Source organism: Megalops cyprinoides, chromosome 1 (assembly GCF_013368585.1).
Source record: "Megalops cyprinoides isolate fMegCyp1 chromosome 1, fMegCyp1.pri, whole genome shotgun sequence".
Classification (NCBI taxonomy): Eukaryota; Metazoa; Chordata; class Actinopteri; order Elopiformes; family Megalopidae; genus Megalops; species Megalops cyprinoides.
This window is the reverse complement of record NC_050583.1, coordinates 66867642-66888004: the sequence shown is the minus strand read 5'-3', so window position 1 is coordinate 66888004 and position 20363 is coordinate 66867642. Positions and strand designations below refer to the sequence as shown.

The 20363-nt window shown below is 44.6% G+C and overlaps 1 protein-coding gene across 2 annotated transcripts in view; it reads left to right on the top strand.

Annotated features, from left to right (window-relative positions):
• Nucleotides 1-18097, top strand: part of LOC118793587 (son of sevenless homolog 1) — a 50955-nt gene extending 32858 nt beyond the window's left edge. The window contains exons 11-23 of one of the 2 annotated variants that reach the window (XM_036551815.1): nt 4722-4803; nt 4981-5103; nt 5566-5669; nt 5964-6186; nt 7234-7353; nt 8298-8460; nt 8704-8821; nt 9304-9476; nt 9736-9852; nt 10409-10679; nt 11513-11557; nt 13980-14101; nt 14447-18097. In XM_036551815.1, the coding sequence (XP_036407708.1) occupies nt 4722-4803; nt 4981-5103; nt 5566-5669; nt 5964-6186; nt 7234-7353; nt 8298-8460; nt 8704-8821; nt 9304-9476; nt 9736-9852; nt 10409-10679; nt 11513-11557; nt 13980-14101; nt 14447-14935 (2150 nt within the window). In that variant the 3' untranslated portion in view covers nt 14936-18097. The remainder of the gene's footprint in view (nt 1-4721; nt 4804-4980; nt 5104-5565; nt 5670-5963; nt 6187-7233; nt 7354-8297; nt 8461-8703; nt 8822-9303; nt 9477-9735; nt 9853-10408; nt 10680-11512; nt 11558-13979; nt 14102-14446) is intronic. The other variant, XM_036551823.1, reaches the window with a different exon arrangement.
• The last annotated feature ends 2266 nt before the right edge of the window (nt 18098-20363 follow it).

Genomic DNA, 20363 nt, shown 5'->3' with positions numbered 1-20363 from the left:
TCCTTTTAACTGGCTTTTCAGATGGTGACGCAGCTCTTCTATTGAAGCGAGGCAGGTTCTCATGAAACGTTAGCAGCTGGTGTAATCGCTCTGTTGCTTTGTGGACCACAGCCCTGCGCTAAACTCTTTAAACAAGGCTTAATGATCTGGCCTAAATACCAGGGCAAAGAAAGAGGGTCACTGTACAATATGCCTTAGCAGTAGAAACATTTTACCCAATCAGCTTGCTCTTGAATCCATAAGCCCTTAACAAAATAGTTAAGCTAACTTTGGGTGTAAATCACAATTCTGAAGGACCAGTTTATGTGAGCATAGAAGTCATTTTGTTAGGAAGCATAATGTTACAGATTTGGTTAAATAGCTAAGGCTTTCACGCTATGAATTCAGTACATTTTTGTGGGGGAGAAAGTAACAACCGAACCCCGTTACAGATCCATCTAAAACATGGAAAACCTGTCATCAGTTTGAAGGTTTGAAAAGATAGTCAAGCTCACTAATCCTATTTTTTTTTCCATTTTTAGTTGGTAGAATCCTAGTTTATCTAAGGGCGGAAGGTTATCCAAGACTCTTAAATGTAAATAAGTAAATGGGTGGCACAGTTGAGATTATTTTTAACACAAAGCTAGTCAATGAACTGTGCAAACACCTGTGAGGAGATCAGAAAGTTTTTGCCTCACTTTGGGACCTGTTTAAATAAACTGCATTTAACGTTTACTTTTACTCGCATAATTAGGCGCTTCCTGGACCACAGGGGGTGTTTGGGTAACTGGCCAGTTTAAAATTCTGGTGTTCATATCTCTAGATCTTCGGTATTAGGGTATCTCTCTCTCTTTCTCTCTCTCTCTCTCTCTCTCTGCAAAACAAACGAAAGGCCTACAATGTAAAACCATAAGAGCTGGAATTCCTATAGTGGGTGGCGCTGTGAGTTCCCTGCGCTCACACCCCTAAATAAACTTCCTCAAAAAATGCTGGGAATAAATATAGGCCTGTATTTTCCTTTTTAGTTTCCAGTTGCCCGTCTGTTACAGATTCCTAATAAGCCAAGGAAGCGTCCCTTTTCAGGAAAATGAATTGTGCAGTTATTTTAATTGGAAGGGGAAAAAGGTGCTTCCTGCTCGTAGCACCTCAGACGTGGACCCCCTCCAAGCAACAGTGTAGAAAGGGCAGTGTCCTCTCCCCCCCACCCAGTCAACTCCCAGTGTCCCCTTCCTGGGACGCTAATGTTAAGAACACAGAATCTATCCGTTCAGCTTTTATTCAGTTCTCTTTTTTTAAGTTTTGATTGAGATGTGTGTGTGTGTGTGTGTGTGTGTGTGTGTGAGTGTGTGTGTGTGTGAGTGAGAGTGAGAAAAATGTATGTGTATGCACATATGTGAGTATGTGCATGTGTTGATAGTTTCTCAGTCCCCAATATGAACACACAGACAGATATGGAGTGTGTGTGTGTATGTAGGCACACACATCTGTTTGTGTGGGACTTCAGAATCAGTATGTCTGCCCCTGTCTGATTGTGCTGATGAAGTGGGGAGGAAGATCTATTTTGGGCATGTGTGTGAAGTGTTGAACTGGCTGCGTGCGTCAGAACAGCGTCTGTTTCCTCCCTGAAATAATTCCAGGCTGATTGTTTGTAAATCCGCACTGAGGCGGCTATTGTTCCCCATCAGGCCCGGCAAAAGACCCCGCACAGATCCATCATGTGAACAAACAGCCCTGTTCGACCCTGCCTGCCGTACAGCCACAGCCCCTGCCCTCATGTACCCGCACACACTCTCGCACACACACTCACACACACGCGCACACGTTCGCACGCATGCATATTTCTCTCTCTCCCACATACACAGCTTCTTGCTGAGTTAGTGAATGATAGTGATAATAGTATAGGATAATGAAAATTCCATGGGCAGAGAGTTCCATCCACACTTACTTCAGTAGTGAGGAGTCGCAGGCTGAAAAGCCCTCCCCTTCATAGGCAACCTTTGTGTCACCCTGAGGAAGTTCTGGAAACAACACTCTTGCCCACATCGCTCTAGCTTCTGGATTTGCTCACCGTTGCTTCAGGATGCTTAATCTCTGAATATTAGATGTGTTTAATGGAGGGCAGACTGCTGACTACTCGTTGCTGTCCTCTGAAATATAAGCTGTAGCTCCCTTTCTAAACAGGTTTTAACATTTTCGCTCTTAATTTGAACCTTTCTGGGGGATATCGCAAAAATTAAACCCAGGATAAATGTCTAATTGCCCATCAAGCACCCACCAAGTGAAATAGCCATGCATGGCAGGGTGATGTTTCTGCTTTGTAGGTCCAGTGTACAGCTCTCCAGCTAATAAAGTTTTCACTGCTCCATGCCAAGCATCTTTTAACCGTGAAAAATGCATTTGGGCACAGAAATAGTCTGTGAGGGTACCAAAGTCCAGCGATGAAAAGTACCATTTGCTCAGATTGCTGCAGTTTCAGCCAGGCAGCCAGAATTTTCTTTCTCTGGCGTCCCCCATGCGGGTTCTCTTTATATACCACTTGCTTATGTGTCACTTAGTTCATTTTGTTTGCTTCAGAGTTCTAGGTAATATTGTATCAGAATGTTGAAAAACAAGGGGACTATGGGAAGAGGCAGTGAACCCCGGGGGCTTGAACAAGATTGTGTTGTGACTTTTTTGCTTTGTTTTTGTTTTTTAACGGGACCCCTCTTATGATGTTGAAGTGCACCATTTCTGTGATGTAGTGGTCCAGGCACTGGATGTAACCAGTCTTACCCTGCATTCATTGGAATCTCAGATTTCAGCAAGGCGCGTGTATGAGCCGTATGAGGGACCCCCAGGTTCAGTTGACCCCGGTGTGAGAGAGACCCCAGAGATGGGTGAAGCACTGGTGAGTGGGGCACCCTGGGATGGGAGAAGTACGGCAAGAGAATGCGTGAGGGACGCCATGGTGCGTGAAGCGCATGGGCGCGCTTCCCAAAGGGGAGGGCAGTGTGACGGAGTGCCGTCACTACGGTTGAGTCTGCGCTCTGACTGCCATACCAACGAGCCTGGCTCTTTGGCGTCACGGTCAAAGTCGTATGGTTGGTACCCTGTAAACCCGGGTTCGAGGCCGGGTGGGGTGACTGCTCTCGCCCTTCGCTACAGCTTTCCAAATAGATTTGGACTGGATTTTTTATTTCAGCTCTCTTTTTCAATCCAGATATTTATTCAAATTTCTGGATTGGTTGTATATATTCACTACACTTCTAAATAGTTCTGTTTGCCTATAACATCTATCTCAACAACTAAACAGTCGTGGAACATGCTTTCACTTTATTGCCATTGGCATCAGGATAGAAGTATGTGGCGACTGAACAAGCACCAAAGTGGCGGTTTTTGGGCCCCCGTGACTGTAAATATTACATTGTCCATTCATTGTTTAGCAAATTAATTTGATTTGTGGCCAAGAAGAAATTAAATAAAGATCAAATCACAGCATAGCAGTTAAAAGGCTAAGAAGTCAAAATGCTTACATGAAGAAAAGGCAGTGGAACTGTAGATCCCCATTAAAGGGTGCATGGTGCTGGTGTATGGTATGGTATCAGGGTACGGCACTGTCAAAACACAGTACCATACACTGATCTTGGAATGGTTACAGTTTCAGCATGTCAGAGGACTTGTGGCCATGGAAAAGTGCTCACTGACATCATATAGCAAAATATAGGCAATCGGAGAAAAACCTGCTGAGGACCTGGAAGCTTTTACTGTAAAAAATACATTGTCGGCCTTATCTGTTCTCTGGAACAACACCAAAACAAACTTTAGAAAATTGTGTGTAGACCAAAGCTTTGAACCCTCTTAATTCAGCCGATAACCTCAAACACAACCCACACATTTCCAAAACAACACAATTTACAAACTATTTCCTCTGCAGTACTGTGGAAAAATCTGTGTTTAATTCTATTAAACATTTGTTTAGACTTTTATTTGATGAAACAAGACGAGTAAATAACAGCATTGCTATCTGCATCGTATTATTCTGAAGATACAGGTAATTTATACTGTTGCATTCAGTTACACCAAAGATTTATGACATTGAGGTCCAAAGCCATGCAAATTATCATTTTTGATTTTTCTTTCTGTAGTACTGTACACAACTGGGAGTTGCCTTTCTGGTCATGTTTCTTCAGTAGATAAAAAGATGTTCTGATTACTGTTCAGTGGTTTAACCAAAAGTAGATGGGTTTGTAGCTATTTTGTTTTCGATAGACTGCAATACTGTTTTCTTGATTTAGTATAAACACCACAAAGAGAAAGTCACTATACATTTGTGTGTAGAACTTCAGAAGCTGAAGCGAGACAAACCTCATCAAAAATTGCTTTTTTTGACGTTAGCATTTACTGCGCAGCATCTCCATAGATGACTCTCCAGCAATGGGGAATCTCAGTGGTGTGTGTGTATCTCAGAATTTCCTAGATAATGCAAATACAGCTCTCCACTGCACTGCCAAGCAGTAAGGGCTGTAAGACTTTCAGTAATGTGAACCAATTAGACATGTTTCAGCTGTCGTCTGGATGCCTTATGCATAAGCATGTATCAAGGTGAAAAGACCTCTAAATTTAAACTTTAGGCTTCTCCCTTTTCTAAATTGTGGTTGTTTCTCCTGTGAAAAAGAAAAACTTGTACGACGGGCCCACAGCCTTGGAATTCTCCGTTGGCCTTAATTACCAGCTTGAATGAGTCTCCTGCTTGTCTTTTACAGATCCGAATTTTGTGAGGACGTTTCTGACAACATATCGGTCTTTTTGCAAGCCCCAGGAGCTGCTGGGCCTCTTGGTGGAACGGTAAGTGGCGTACTGTAGTACACTGCATTCTGGGTAACATAAAAGGGATGACATGGGATACAGAGGACAAAGGGTTGCAGGGTGTGCTTTATCCTAGAGCGTGGCAAAACAGACCCCCGGCCCCCCCAACGTCATGGAGACACAGGAGATTGTAACCCCGGTGTCATTCCCTTCCAGGTTCGAGATCCCAGAACCCAAGCCCACGGAAGCTGATCAGATGGCCATTGAGAATGGGGACCAGCCACTCAGCGCTGAGCTCAAGCGCTTCCGGAAGGAGTACGTCCAGCCGGTCCAGCTCAGGTACCGCCCCTCGCCTCCCACTTAAACTGGGGTACATCGCAGATCCCATGTGATTAATCCACACCTACATGTTTAAAACAGACAGCCTCCCCTTAGCTGTGGGCACAAGAACTGTTTTATAGACCTGTTGAAAATTAGAAGATCAAAAAACAGTGTTGCTCTACTTCAGCACGTTTTCCAGCATGCTTGAAACCACTTATACAGATCACAGAATGGGGAGTAGGTCCCATTCAGCCGCGATAAATTAGTTTAAACCAGTGGTTAAGGGCATGAATGAAAAAAGCAGCATTTTCAGAATAAAGAGGGAGTACGCTTTCTTTAGGGGGTCACTGTCCTTGTTCTAAAGTCAGGGCCATGCTGGCCTTAGTCTGCGTGCTGCCACTTATATGTCCTCCTCTGTATTCAGTAATGATCACTAGTTTACCACCGCCTCATTTCCTGACCTTCCCTGCCTCTCTGCAGAGTTCTGAACGTGTGTCGCCATTGGGTAGAGCACCACTTCTACGACTTCGAGAGAGACGCGGAGCTGCTAAGGCGGCTGGAGGAGTTCATCGGCATGGTCCGAGGTACGGCCAGCGTGTCGCCAGGATCTCAGCGGCGTGGCAGTGTTCGATGCTGCTCACCGTGCTGTTTGTGTAAAACATGTGGCAGACGCCCAAGCTGCACCAAAAACCACTGCTGAAATAGAGGTCGTATTTTCCCCGGGCGTCTGGTCAAACAGCCACAAAAAAGTATTTTTTTGTGGCTGTATCTGACAGCTCTCTGCTTTGGTTTTGCGAATACCGAGAGGTGAATGTTTGGTACGTGCCGAACTAAAAATGGCTGGCTGGTGTCCAAACTCTGTCTTTGCGCCTCCCCAGGCAAGGCCATGAGGAAGTGGGTGGAGTCCATCACCAAGATCATCCAGAGGAAGAAGCAGGTCCAGGCCAACGGGCCCAGCCACAACATCACCTTCGGGAGTTCGCCACCCCCCTTTGAGTGGCACATCAGCAAGCCGGGTCAGACTGACCAGTTTGACCTCATGACCCTTCACCCTATCGAGATTGCCCGCCAGCTAACGCTGTTGGAGTCCGATTTCTATAGGTGCGCTTGGCTGGTCCTGCCACTCTTTTCTGCCTCCAAATTTAGCTCCTTTCTTAAACTGGATTTAATCAATTGATCGATTTAGGCCCTTCTGCTTGCATCACAGCTTAGTGTTGCGTTCGGCCTCCAGTAACTATCAGTACGTTTTCACAAACCATTTTCTCAAATCTCAAAAGCGTGCATATGGAATCACAAACACTGAACTGGAAATTGTAATGCTACAATATGCCACTGAAGTTTTTTTTTGTAATCTAACATGACAAAACCCGAGGTGCTTTCTAGGAAGTCTTGTTCACTAATGCCTTTTACTTTCTTTGGTTATGATAGTTTAATGAAATAAATGCGTAAATGCTGCATGGTATGTATTGTGGTTAGAAATAGAGAAACCATATGCAACAACAAGGGTTTTCTGTATTTAAAATGAGCATTTTAACACCGTTGTAACACCCCCAGCTTATTCAGCCCTTTCACAATTTTAATTATGTATTCATTTTGCCAACTCCTATCAAGGGCAAAAACACCTGCATTTATGAATGTATGGGAAATCTCCATCTCAATCAGGGTCTTGAAATTTTCCCAGCCAACTTTGGCACCGTAGTCCTGGTTCTTGTGAGCAGTTTGTTGTTTAGCTGGCCATTGTTTATCAGGTGAAACGAAAAGGAAAATCACACACACACACACACACACACACACACACACACACACACACACACACACACACACACACATACACACACACACACACCACACACACACATACACACACATGGTGTACCACACACAGTGTTTTACCAGTGAGGGGGGTCTCAGGGACACACTTCCTCCCTCGATGACATCACACAGCCGGTGGGAACAGCCAACACAAGCTGAACCCAGGGATATCCCCTCACCTCTTTTCCCACAAGAAAGTCACATATCTCAGCACCACAGTGCAAGGTGTTAATGAATTATATTACATGGACCTATGAAGACTAGACACTGAAGCATCGAACGCAGCTCACAAAGCTGACCTTTGAACCCTACCTCTCATCCTCATCTTCCCTTCAGGGCAGTCCAGCCTTCTGAACTTGTTGGCAGCGTCTGGACAAAGGAGGACAAGGAGATGAACTCGCCCAACCTCTTGCGCATGATCCGGCACACCACCAACCTCACGCTGTGGTTCGAAAAGTAAGCATCCTCCTCCATCACCCTTCCCTGGCAGACCATGGGGGGACTGGGGTTTAGGCTTCTGATGTAACAAAATATACTTGGGGTACAAAATTTACTCAGGTCCTTTTGAGTCGACCTTCCGTTTCTGGAGCATTGTGTAAGTAAATACCAGATTAGGTAGCATTTGTAGCTAGCTAGCACTTTTGCTAACTAGAGTGGTCATATAATTTGCCCAAAGTAGCAATTCCTTGATAGTTCTGTAGCTATGCAGCTGCTTTTGCTAACTCCCCATTAATTATGCACTCTATGTAGACATAGCTGTGCTAGCTAAATTGTTAACTAATACTGTACACAAAGATAATTTTAGCTAGCTCGCTTGAGGTTTTTGTGTGTGTAGTTCAGTGAATTCATGGAGTTACATACTAACTAGCTTGTTGAACCCATTGTAAGCATAACATTTAATACTATTTTCAAAATGTGATCGATGTAAAAAAAAAAAAATCTCAGTCGGCATTCTTTTTACATTGGCAGAAAAGGATGTAAAACAGTGCTTCTTAATCTGATGTAAAATGACAGTATGCAGCAGAAGTGGAGTGGGAGTAAGAGGGACCAGTGTAAATTTTGAACCCGAAGTAAATTTCCTTGCTATACCAGCTCACCTTTGCCGCTGGACTTTTCTGAGGACGTCCCTTGTAATAATTTCCTGATGTACGAGGAGTGTATGGAGAAGGATTGGACAGACTTCAATAAAGTCACACCAAACTTTGAAACGAAAATACATTAAGGTGGAGCTGTATAAAAAAAAGAAGTTATTTAAGCTCTCGCGTGTAGGTGACTGCAGACTCGGTAAAGTGTGTTGTTCTTTGTCACAGAAGTCTTGAGTTATAGCCGATTGCCTCGTGTGCTGGAGAGATTCGGGGCAAGATTGTGGCCTCAGAGTTGTGTTCTCTCGGGCCCTCCAGGTGCATCGTGGAGACGGAGAACCTGGAGGAGAGGGCGGCTGTGGTGGCACGCATCATTGAGATCCTGCAGGTTTTCCAGGAGCTCAACAACTTCAACGGCGTGCTGGAGGTGGTCAGCGCCATGAACTCCTCCCCCGTCTACAGGCTGGACCACACCTTCGAGGTATGACGCGTCGCTGGCCCACCCAGCCGATAATGGGCTTTCGGACAGCGCGTTTTCAGTAGTATTCTAGGCTTGAGGTTAACGGGTTAACTGCGATAAGGTGGTAAACTGGATAAGGGTATTCACGTTTTTAGATAACTAAATGAAAGGACGGTTGAACATATAGCAGTTCCGAGTGTTAAGTTCCGTTATTAAAGACCTCCAGCTTGCGCTGAATCTGTGCCCGTATGCTGTCACCTTCAGCAAATCCCCAGCAGACAGAGGAAGATCCTGGAAGAGGCCCATGAGCTGAGCGAGGACCACTATAAGAAGTATCTGGCGAAACTCAGGTCTATCAACCCACCATGTGTGCCTTTCTTTGGTACGTGCCATCTTTCCCCAACAGGCGTACGGTGTCACCTCATTAATATGTTACAGCTGTGATTGTGAACATTCTTCAGCAAAGCTAAGCAGCCTGGGTCAATTCCATTTCAATTCACTCATTTCAGTAAATAAATTGAAGTTCAGTTCCGTAATTGAAAAATGGAAACTGATGGGCGTTTTTCAGTTCCATGATTTGAATTTCAGTTCATTCCCAGAATTGACTGCATTGAAACAAGTGGTTACTTTGCAGCATGACACAAACTATGCACATGAAAACAAAGGCAAGCGATGTTTTAGCACCATCTAAGAAAAGATATGCATGAGTAGGACTACTTGGGGTACTTACTTCAGCGAATGAGGTGAGAATCACCGTTCCGCAGTCAGAAGTCATCACACCCAGCACCTGAGGCAGTACTGCATGTGTTCTTTAATTTTCTTCTTTCATCGTCTTTATTCACTTTCATGTTTTCTCCCTCCCAGGAATTTACTTAACGAACATCCTGAAAACGGAGGAGGGCAATCCGGACTTTCTGAAGAGACACGGAAAGGAGCTGATCAATTTCAGCAAGAGGAGGAAAGTGGCGGAGATCACCGGGGAGATCCAGCAGTACCAGAACCAGCCGTACTGCTTACGGGTCGAGGGCGACATCAGAGTAAGTGTCGGTCGGCCGGCAGATGCCAGAGCACTCTGCCCTCGTAGAAGACTGCTAGGCTGACACTAAAAGCCTATTTGCTGCAGAAAGACCCAGGCTTCCCCTTTAGACCTTGCTGATTTCTCTGATGTATCTGTTGTCAGAGTCACAAACGATTTACATCCCTTAGGATGAACTGGGACACTGGGCCAAAGTGCTCTTTTTGCCCCTCCCTGTGTCTTTCTCATTCTCTTCTCTCTCTCCCTGTTTTGCTACAAAGAAATTCTTTGAGAACCTAAATCCCATGGAGGACAAAACGGAGAAAGAGTTCGCTGACTACTTGTTCAACAAGTCCCTGGAGATCGAGCCCCGCAATGCCAGGTCCCTGCCCCGATTTGTAAGTAACTGTTCTCACCTTTTTTTTTTTCCATTTTGGTTGGGGGAGGATAGTCTTAAAAAAGGCAGACAATTCTTTTTCTTCTTAATCAAGCAATTTTTTGTGTTCACTCTGAAATATCACATGAAGCAGAACAGCACACATAATAAAGGAGAGAGGCTTCGGTTGCTCTGTGCTCAGTCACAGACAGCGAGAGCAACCGTATATTGCAGTGTTCATTGAATAAGCGCCTTGACATGGTGCTCAAATGAACAGAACAGTTCTATTTTTACTTACAAGGCCACAGTGCACTTTAACGCTGAAAAGAATCCTTCCAGTGTGTTCCTGGAATGTCTGCTGGATGCTGTAGAATAAGTCAGCAGAACTCGGTGTAATATTGAATGGCTACACTGAAGGCTTAAGGGTTTGCTCTGACCTTGAGAAGTGTCTGAGTCTGCATGTGGAAGAGGAATAAGGCAGCCTGTAGTTTTGGGTGGGAAAGGGGCGGGGTAAGGTTCCAGTGGGGCTAGCAGCTGTGCGTGTCTAACCCCATGTGCTGCTGTCTCCTCCACCACAGCCCAAGAAGTACAGCTGTCCCCTGAAGTCCCCGGGCGTGCGCCCGTCCACCATCCGCCCGGGCACCATGCGGCACCCAACGCCTCTGCAGAACGAGCCGCGCAAGATTAGCTACAGCCGCATCCCTGACAGCGAGACGGAGAGCACGGCGTCCGCCCCCAACTCGCCCCGCACGCCGCTCACGCCACCGCCTGCCTCCGGGGCGTCCAGCACCACGGACGTCTGCAGCGTCTTCGACTCCCCTCAGGGGCCCTCCAGCCCCTTCCACTCAAGTAGGTCCTGGGCCCCCACCAGCACTTCATGCTTCCAGCCCCCCGATCGCCCCCCCTCACGCTGGTCCTCAGGGACAGCAGCCACCCGCTCAAAATCTCCCTGGAGTGCTAACAACCCTCTGCTCATCATACCCTGCATCACTGTACTGCCTAAAAGCACTAATCCCGACTAACCCATTTAATGCTCCTCTGAGGATTTGCACTGGTCTTACGCAATCGCACTGATTTTTTTTTTTCAGTGCTTACAAAAGGCCATTTGTCTTCAGAATTTTAAACAAGCTGTAACAAGTGGCTGCTTTAGAAACAGGGCATAAAACAGTGTGGCCTAAAAGCTGCCTCTTAGAAATGAGGGAATCCTTAGCACACCTTGTTTTGCTTATATTGTAACATTAAATATATTAGCCATTGTAGATATTTACCAGGCCATGCTTGATTAGAACTAACCTACTTAGTTGCTTCGCTGGTGCTATGATCCTATGCTGCTGCTCCCACTTTTTCAGCGTTATTTTTAGCTTTTTCAGAGTTACGTTCTTAACTGGCTACTCTTGAAACAGAAATAAGTTCTGGTTTATATTTGCCTAAGTCAGTCAAAAAAGATATAGCTGTTAAAATTGACTGTAAAAGACATGCCACCAACCAGTTCAGTCAAACACCATTCCGAAGCTGTGGCCTGGTGACGGGGCTTTAGGAGGGAGGGTGTGTCTGCAGACCACCCCCCCCCTCCCCTCCCCTCGCATCGTTTTGGGTGCAGGACAGTCCCACCCACTGCCCCCAGTCCCCCCGCCCCAACCTCTCAGCCTCCCCTCTCAGGTGTTCTCTTCTCTCCTCTGCAGACAGTGACAGCATCTTTGCCCCGGTGTCACTGCCCCACGGCCCACGTTAGTATCTTCTTCATTCCTCCGCCCATTCCCCTGCCCCCGCCACGTTTGCACCGTATCATCCTGCCGCATGCACCCCGCCTCCCTTCCCATTGGGACCGCCCCACCTTTCACCACTCCATCTTTAACCGCACCCGCCGGTCTCCACGTCACGTCCTGGTCGTTTCTGTCCTGCTCCTCCCACTGTGCTGTCCCAGTGACGAACTCTGAGACGTTTACATCCCCTTACGCAAATTGTTTTTCCCACTTTGTTGCCCGAACTTCAAAGCCAATCACCGTCTGTGAGCCTTCTTTTACTGACACGAGTGATTATCGAGGCAGTTGCTCACGAAGTTCCCCATAAGTGTTGATCTAGGGAATCTCCAAATTCTGTTCTAACCCTAACCATTAGCTCAGGCAAGCTCAAGCGCAAAACCATATATCAACACTTCCAGCCAACTTCCATCAGGAGCCATTATCTCTATAGCATCTCACATTATTGTCAGTCCTGACAGAAAATGGTTCCAAAAAGACTTTGAACATATGTATGAATGCTGTAGATATTTTCTTGTGTATTTACATAGCAAATGTTCCTGTTCAGAATTACTAACAAGGCCATCAAGCCAAGGCACTTTAAATGCATATTCAACAAAACTATAGCCACAGATAGTGATTGAGTGTCAAGCTGAAACACAGTGCTTCATATAAGCATACAGTTGGAGCACACAAAGCCCCAACAAATATACCTACTTCATGCTGGCATTCACACAGAACCTAGCCGTGATCTCCAAGACTAGCGTGACATGTCAGTGGATTCACACAGTGCTGAACAGTGATCAGTAAGAGCAACATAATCTTGCATTGTACTAACCTACTTTCAGCAGCTAATGATGATACATGTATGAGAGACTGTTGACCATTGGGAGTCAAGAATTGTTCCGTGGTGCATCAGCATATGGGTAGTTGTGGTTCGGCACACATACACACACTAACACGTGGCTGGTGGAAGCAGTGCATGTTGGTGTCTTGAGGTCTTTAGCCAGGTGTTGACTTGTCAGCTCCCAGATTCTCTGTCACTCAGATACACTGTATGGACAAAAGTATATAGCTGTAACAGCTTCCACTCTTCTTGGAAGGCTTTCCACAAGATTTTGGAGTGTTTCTGTGGGGATTTGGGCCCATTCATTCTGTAGAGCGTTTGTGAGGTCAGGCACTGATGTTGGATGAGAAGGCCTGGCTTGCAATCTCCCTTCCAGTTCCCATCCCAAAGGTGCTCGATGGGGTTGAGGTCAGGGCTCTGTGCGGGCCAGTCAAGTTCTTCCACACCGAACTCATCAAACCATGTCTTTATAGTCCTTGCTTTGTGCACTGGGGCACAGTCAAGTTGGAATAGTAAAGGGCCTTCCCCAAACTGTTGCCACAAAGTTGGAAGCATAGCATTGTCCAAAATGTCTTGGTATGCTGAAGCATTAAGATTGCCCTTCACTGGAGATAAGGGCCAAACCCTGAAAAATAGGTGTGGCCAAATACTTTTGACCATATAGTGTATTTGTGGAAGTGGTTGTCTGAATACAGCAAAATCCTACAATAAATCGAAATGTGGAGGAGCTCCTGCTGGTGGCTGAACTGGATGTTGGTCTCAGGGCGAGATGGTGCAGATGGCTTTATCTGTTCCTGTTGATGATAAGCCAGTCTATTTATTGAAAAACGCCTGTTTGGCTCAAGCCTTGAGCCGCAACAGCCATTTCTTTTACCTTTGTTTCCCTTAAAGATAAGTCAGCCCATTAATAGAGTAACATCTTTGTGGCCCCACTCATGAGCCATTGGCTGTTACGTCCATTTCTGTGTACTGAAAACCGCTCTGTGGGAGCTGACAAGTCTGCATGTGGTTAACAAAACAACATATCCCATCAGTCATACCCAGCAGCTAAAAGCCGTCTTGTATTGACACCCATTGAGCTGCAGTGTACGTGCTTCGTCCAGTTGCACTCTCTGAACAGCGCCCCCATCGTGGTTCCTGATCATAATTTCACCAAGTGAATGGTATGAGTGAATATGCAGATTTATGGAAGGGATATAGCAATATGAGTCATTGACTTTAATTGTGTGGAGGTAGACACAAGACACAAGCTTTCTGTGTAAGGTATGTCTGATATGTGTTATAAGAACAGGATTATTTCTAAATGATGCGTGTGATCAGCTAAAGGGAATTAATCAGCTCTGTTAGCAGAGTAGCTTTTTTTTAAACAGATTTCTGTAATAAAGCTTATCTCTCTTTTTGCACTGTTACGAGATGTGCAATGTGCAGCATTTGTATGTGGTCTGACTGAATGTAGGTTTTTTGAATGATATGACAGTGATGTGTTTGATTGGGGTAGGGGGGAATGTTACAAAAATGCATCGCACAGGGGTCTGTGGAAGTAAGCATCTTCCTCTTTCCCAGGGTCCTCGTCCGTGTCCTCCATAATGAGCTTCAACAGAAGCACAGAGGATGTCCCTGTCCCCCCGCCAGTGCCGCCCCGCCGACGGCCAGAGTCTGCACCCGCCGAATCCTCGCCCTCTAAGGTAATGCTATGTAGGCCCATTTGGGAGCGAGTGAAGTCCTCTTTGGCTCGGTCGGCTTTGGCTCGGTCAACTTCCACCATTTTAGTTCAAATTATCCGTCTTTTTTAACCAACCACCATTCTAACATTCGGAATGACTTTTAAACGTAGCGGTTATAGTGTTGTGTGTGTCAAATTCAACCTCACACTTTGACTTTTTTCCCTTTCTTTGTTTGACATGTTGTGAATTTTGGTGCAAAATGAGGTTTAGTCATCCCGAATGAAGGCCACCAGTTATTCTTTCCAATGTGCAGAGGTCTCTCCTGCTCACTCTTTCTCATTCTCGTTCTTTCCCTTTCTCGCCCAGATGATGTCAAAGCACTTGGACAGCCCTCCTGCCATCCCGCCCCGGCAGCCCACCTCAAAGGTATACTCCCCAAGGTACCTGTCGGAGCGAGGCTCTGTTTCGGAGCCCCCTGACAGCCCGCCCACCCTGCCACCCCGTGAGCCCGTGAGAACGCCGGACGTCTTCTCCAGCTCCCCCCTGCACCTCCAGCCTCCGCCCCAGGGCCGGAGGAATGAACTGAATCAGACCTTCTTCCCTCCGTCCCCGTTCAGCCCTCTCCCACCCCAGACCCCCTCCCCGCTCGGGCCCCGCAAGCACCTGCCCTCCCCGCCGTTGATACCCCAGGACTGTGACCCCGCGCTTGGCGCCACTGGGCCCCCCGTCCCGCCCCGGCAGAGCACCTCCCAGGCCATCCCCAAACTGCCTCCCAAAACGTACAAAAGGGAGCCCGCGCACCCGTCCATACACCGGGACGGCCCACCTCTGCTGGAAAACGCCAACTCCTCCTAGACTGTGCGTGGGGAGGGGCAGGGGTTAAGTGGGGGCACAGGCCAGACATGCTAACACTAAAGACAGCAAAAGGAAGACCACAAGAAAAAAAAAAAAAAAAAAAAAGCCAGTCTGGATTTAACCCCCAAACGCCTCCCTAACCCGCCAATGCAATGGTTGTCTTTTTTATTCCAGTACAAACAAAGGAGATTGCCTAACCTGGTTTGGGGATTCCGTTCTGTGGTGTCTTTTTCCCGTTTTTGTCATCATCCATTGTTTTGTTTTACTTTACTTTTAGTAAACTCATTTCAGCAAAGCAATCTCTGACCATTACATGCCAATCCCACAGCTGGTGAACAAGGCCAGGACTAAACTGTGCTCTGCAAAAGCAAGGACAACTGGCCCAATCGAGCAGGCTCCCTTTTCAACACAGTGAAAGAGACGAAAAACAAACTATTTTTCTTATTAAAAAAGTGAATGGGCACTAAGACATTGCTTTAAAAGAACTAAGAGACTAGAGCAAATGGAGGCGTGGAATTTGACAACCTTGTAAACCGCAACAGGTTTGGGAAACCTGATTGGACTCCCTTGGTATGTCTTTGCTTCCCCACACCTGCTCATCCAGACAAAAAAAAGGGACACAGGAATCACATTTGTTATGGTGTTTGGACTTTGTTTTAATTCAAGGTGAGTGATTTGTGCCAGTAGTATCAGAGTACCAAGATTTAAGGTACCCTCCACACCAAAGAGGTACTTTCATGAATTCAGAAACACAAGAAGTGATTATTCTTTTTTTTTTAGTTTTTTTTGATTGATTTCTTTTGCCAAGAAGTATGTAATACAATTGCCTTCTTTAAAACAAGGGAATAAAAGTGTTTTTACCACTGTATGTTACAGCTTGGCAATGAGGAAACAATTCATGCTGTCAAACCCTGACCTAAATGTAACAAAATGGAAGGGGCTTCCTTCTGCAAGTCCAGTCAACCTTGTTGCCAGCTGCTCTCGTAGGAGATTGATAATTCACTCTGACAAAAAAGTGTTGCATTTCAAATTGGTTGTGCCTTTTATGTTTCATGTGCGATTTCACAATATACACTGAATGTCATTGGATGCTACCAACATCATTGTGGGGGAGGGGAGACTTCTTAGCCAATGGATTTGTCGGAATGTCCAATCTTCTCACCCGCCTCCATAAAGAAAATTTCCAGCTTCCCCGTCTGTAGTCTTTAATCTCCTCTCTCTTCTGCCTTAAAGGAATCGATTGTGGTGTTCCATTCAGTTAGGACTTAGATTGTTGGTATTCCTCAACCCCCTCTACACAAACACCAGCCTTCCCTCACATGTCTGCTAAACACAAGCTGCCTTGTCTTCAACCCTGCCTCTTTTTTTTTTGTTCATCTTCGTCCTGCATGTCTGTTGCACAGCCAGATCTGTGTTGTATGGATGGTACTGCCACACCTAGCAGATGGGCATTGAAGCACTTTCTCAGATCATTTTTCCATCTGACATATCTGAAAGTGTCTTTGCGGGTTTTGTGGTGGCGTTACGGATAATTGGGTTTAAAAGCGACCAAGATGAGATGGCTTGTTGTTTAGCTGCTTTGGTTTGCTGATTGGTTTAGGTGAAAATGACTCAAGGTCTTATTGGAGGCTGTCTGTAAAACTAAGAAGCACTCTAACAAAAAGTTGGTTTCATCCCTGTGCTACTTGATTTTCTTCTGAGTTGTCTTAAATGCGCTCAGTATTGTAGCCAAGGTTTCTGTCCAAAAAGCAGACTCGAGAATCCTTCTGCAGATGCAAATGGAAACGGTTGTCACAGTTGCAAGTTGCCAATGGCTGTCCACATGGAAGAGAGGTCAAAGGTGACAGGCAGTGCCGTGTGCTCTTGAGATGAAACTGACATTTTACAGCAGAGTGACAGTATAGCCAGACAAGTTCATTTTTCCTATGATTCCTAATATCAAGTTGAGTCCTGACTGCTCTACAACAGCTTTATCAGACAAATTTGTAAGTGAATTATCTGTGAGTCACGATGGTCCTCCTGTTTTTAAAATGCTAAAGAAATGGTGTCTTAGGCCTTCTTCTATGTCAATTTACAACTGCAACTTTGTACTTCAGAAGAGAAAAGTCACTTGTGTAAGTCACACATTTAAGCCCCTTGCAGGCCAATGTGAAAACTTCATTATAATTCTGTAATCCCTTTGCCCTGTGCTCTGGAATGGGAATGGTGAGGTGTGAAAGGCCAAAGTCCTGCAAGTCACCACAGAATTTTTTCTCCAACTTTTTTGCCATTCATGCGATACGGGTTAAAGAATTGTATTATCAGGCGGTCGCCAAGTGGTGCTAATTGTTGATGTGTGTATTGACAATTACATAACTTTCAAACAACCAGTAAGTTGAGAAGAGAGCAGTGCCATTGTTGGGGAATAATTACCCTGAACCCATAGCAGAGCTTAAATTTAATGAGCAGATTTTTGGGAAAGCCTTGATATTGGGCATTGTGATTTGCAGAAACCCAAAAAGTATTGAGTGAGACAGTGTGCCTAGGTGTAGCTGGAGGTAGGGTTTGAGTGCTGCTTGCTTTTCTTGTGTCAGTGTTTTTCCACTGCTAATTGGTAAAATTGAGGAGTGATTGATAACGTTGCATAGTCAAAATGAAAGAACCTTCTTGCGAATGTTTTGTGTTTGTTTCTGAAATTAGCTGCCTGACTGCTTCAAGGCCAGCCCCCCATCTCTGCACGTTTTTGCTTTTCTTTCCCAGCGACACAAGTCACAGAAGTGAGTCGTGCAACAAAACGTGATTCTTGTAGGTATGCATTATAGATTTTTACACTAAATGAAATCTGGTTTTGGTAGTTTTCCTTTCGAATAGAGCTGGTGTACAAAATATCCACAAAGAGTTTGCTAGGTGGAATTGGATAGCATTGTTATCAAGAAAAGCAAGAAGATGAATTGAACAGCATGGACTAGAGTTTAAGAACCATGGAGCAGATGGAGAAGAAATTAAATATGGACACTTTCAAGTGGAAAAAATTGCTCTACCGATGTCATATTTCAGTTCTGTTACAACGTACTGTTATACCAGTGTGGTAAAACCGAAACTGTCAGTCAGCAGATTTAAAACATCTACTGTCCATGATTTTGTTTCTCCATCCTAGAATCATGCTCCAGATTGCTGTTTCCTCCCCGATAAGAATCAAGAAATTATATGTCTGTCACAAAGAGGAAGTTTGGCACTTACATTACTTACTCAAAAGAATTAGTTTCAAACATAGATTCAAAGACAGTCTAATTTTGATTTTGCTGTTTATTTTAAAACAAAACTGACTCTGGGTCAAGTAAACACCTGGAACCTTCACTAAAGAGATAAGAAGTGGGTAGAGAAGAACCTAAAACAACATCTCAGTGTGTATAATAAATCACATCTCAATTGCCTACAAAAGTATTTTGCAGTTGAACAGACAGGGGAGCTTGTGTGAAACATAAACAGATGATTTGGGAACTTTACATATATTAACCCTATGGATAAGTAGAAGATAAAGACTTCAATTTCTTGAAGATTTCAAAATGTCGTATTACAAGTATAGAAATTATTGCAGCTGTCATGCGAGTAATTGTATGCACATACTGTGGAATGTACAAAATGTTCACATTTTCCAGTTCTTACAAAATCCTGTGAAATTACATTTTCTGCAAAAATTAATTTTGTAATGGGACACACATTTTGACAGATATGTTCATTAAGTCTGCATTTCACAATTTAAAATACACAACTGTTCGTAAGAGCTGGTGAGAGAAAAGGCCCTCTAATGTGCAGGTTCCTTGCCTCCTAAGACTTTCCGGGTAAAATAGTCTGCCTTCTCTTGAAATGTTGTAGGTTACCATAAAGTGCTTTAAGTTGTACTGCCTTGAAAAGGAAGCAGTGCTTTACGCAATGGAGTTGGATGAGCTAAATTTATTTTATCAATATTTGAGCAGTAAGACAGCTCCTTTACTGGGGCAGAAAACAAGGTGCGTGGACACGGGTTGTTTTTGGTAAATTCAGACTTCCTTTTTTTTCAGAGAGGGGGCAACAACTCCTTTCCTCCCTCCCATTCAGTAATGGGATGAAAGATGATTTGCATTTCTCCCGTGACACCAAGATATGGCTAACCAAATCTTTATAAAGAATGTAGGGGAAAAGGTTTTCACAGGACAACTCTCACAAGGTGCTCATGTCTGGTAACTCATCCCACATCGCCCAGCATATGGTCTTTTTCTGCATGTGTCTGTAGTTTGGGTCCCAGTATGACCCTATGCCAAACATTTATCCGGTTCACTTGCTACCAATATGTGCCTTTTTCAGCATGTTTTATTTAACTCTTTGACTCTCCACGCTCTGTGCTCATAGAAGGCTGTGTGTTGGGGTGCGAGGAAGGCTTTGGGAATCTGAAATTATCCCCTGGGTCCCTAGGCCTTGCAGGGAGTAAGGCAACATTATGTCAGAATTATTTTCAAATGTCCCAAGGAATATGTTTTTTTTTTTTTTGAGAAGCACTGGTATGATAGGACTGTAGATAATTTATTTTGATTGTGTGTATATATGCATTGCCTTTGTTTATTGGCATGATTTGCTTCCTGGATTAACTGTACAAGCTGTGAGAGGTGGTAATGACTGGCTTTGTGCCCTTTGACCTCTATATCCCATCCCCCCCCCCCCCCCCCCCCCACCAAAATGACTCTGTTCAGTGTTAGTAACTGTATGCACTCCTGATTGGAGGATAATAGAAACGTCACTGTCACCATGGTTTCGAGACAGTCTAAACAACGATGACAGCAGCTAAACAACGAAAGCAAGACAGTAAAAATGAAAGATATCCTCAGCTTGCTAAACTGTGAGCTACTTGAACTGTACAAATCCAACAAAATCCCATGATTGTATTTTCATGCTTTTAAATCTGCAATTAAAAAATGTTTTAGTGCAACCTGAAGACAAGATCTTAGCTTGTGACCTTATGAGTGGATTCTCTTTTCTTTTCACATTAGGTTAAGGTCAGAAGGTACAATACTCAAAAAATCTTTTTCTTTGGGTGAAATTATAAGGAAATATACAAAACAAATATAATACAAAACTAATTCAGATTGTAAAAGCATCAATGAAATGCTGGAATGTTAACTGTAATATCAACCTGTAAAAAATGAAGAACCATTGAGCATGATTTAATTTCTTTCTCTGGATTATGTAATGATGAAGATTGCTTATTTACCTGAAAATGGTTTGTATCCTATCATTAATTTTTCCAAATTAAGTAAATCCAAGTAAATGATCCAACTTGTCACCAAAGGGCACTCAAAGAGAGCATTTACATTTTTACAACATTTGCACTTCAGTGAACAGTACGGTTCTTCTGCTGTAAAGCAGTGTTTTATACAGTAGAGCCTTCTTTTCTCCTGTAGAGGGCACTGTGGGT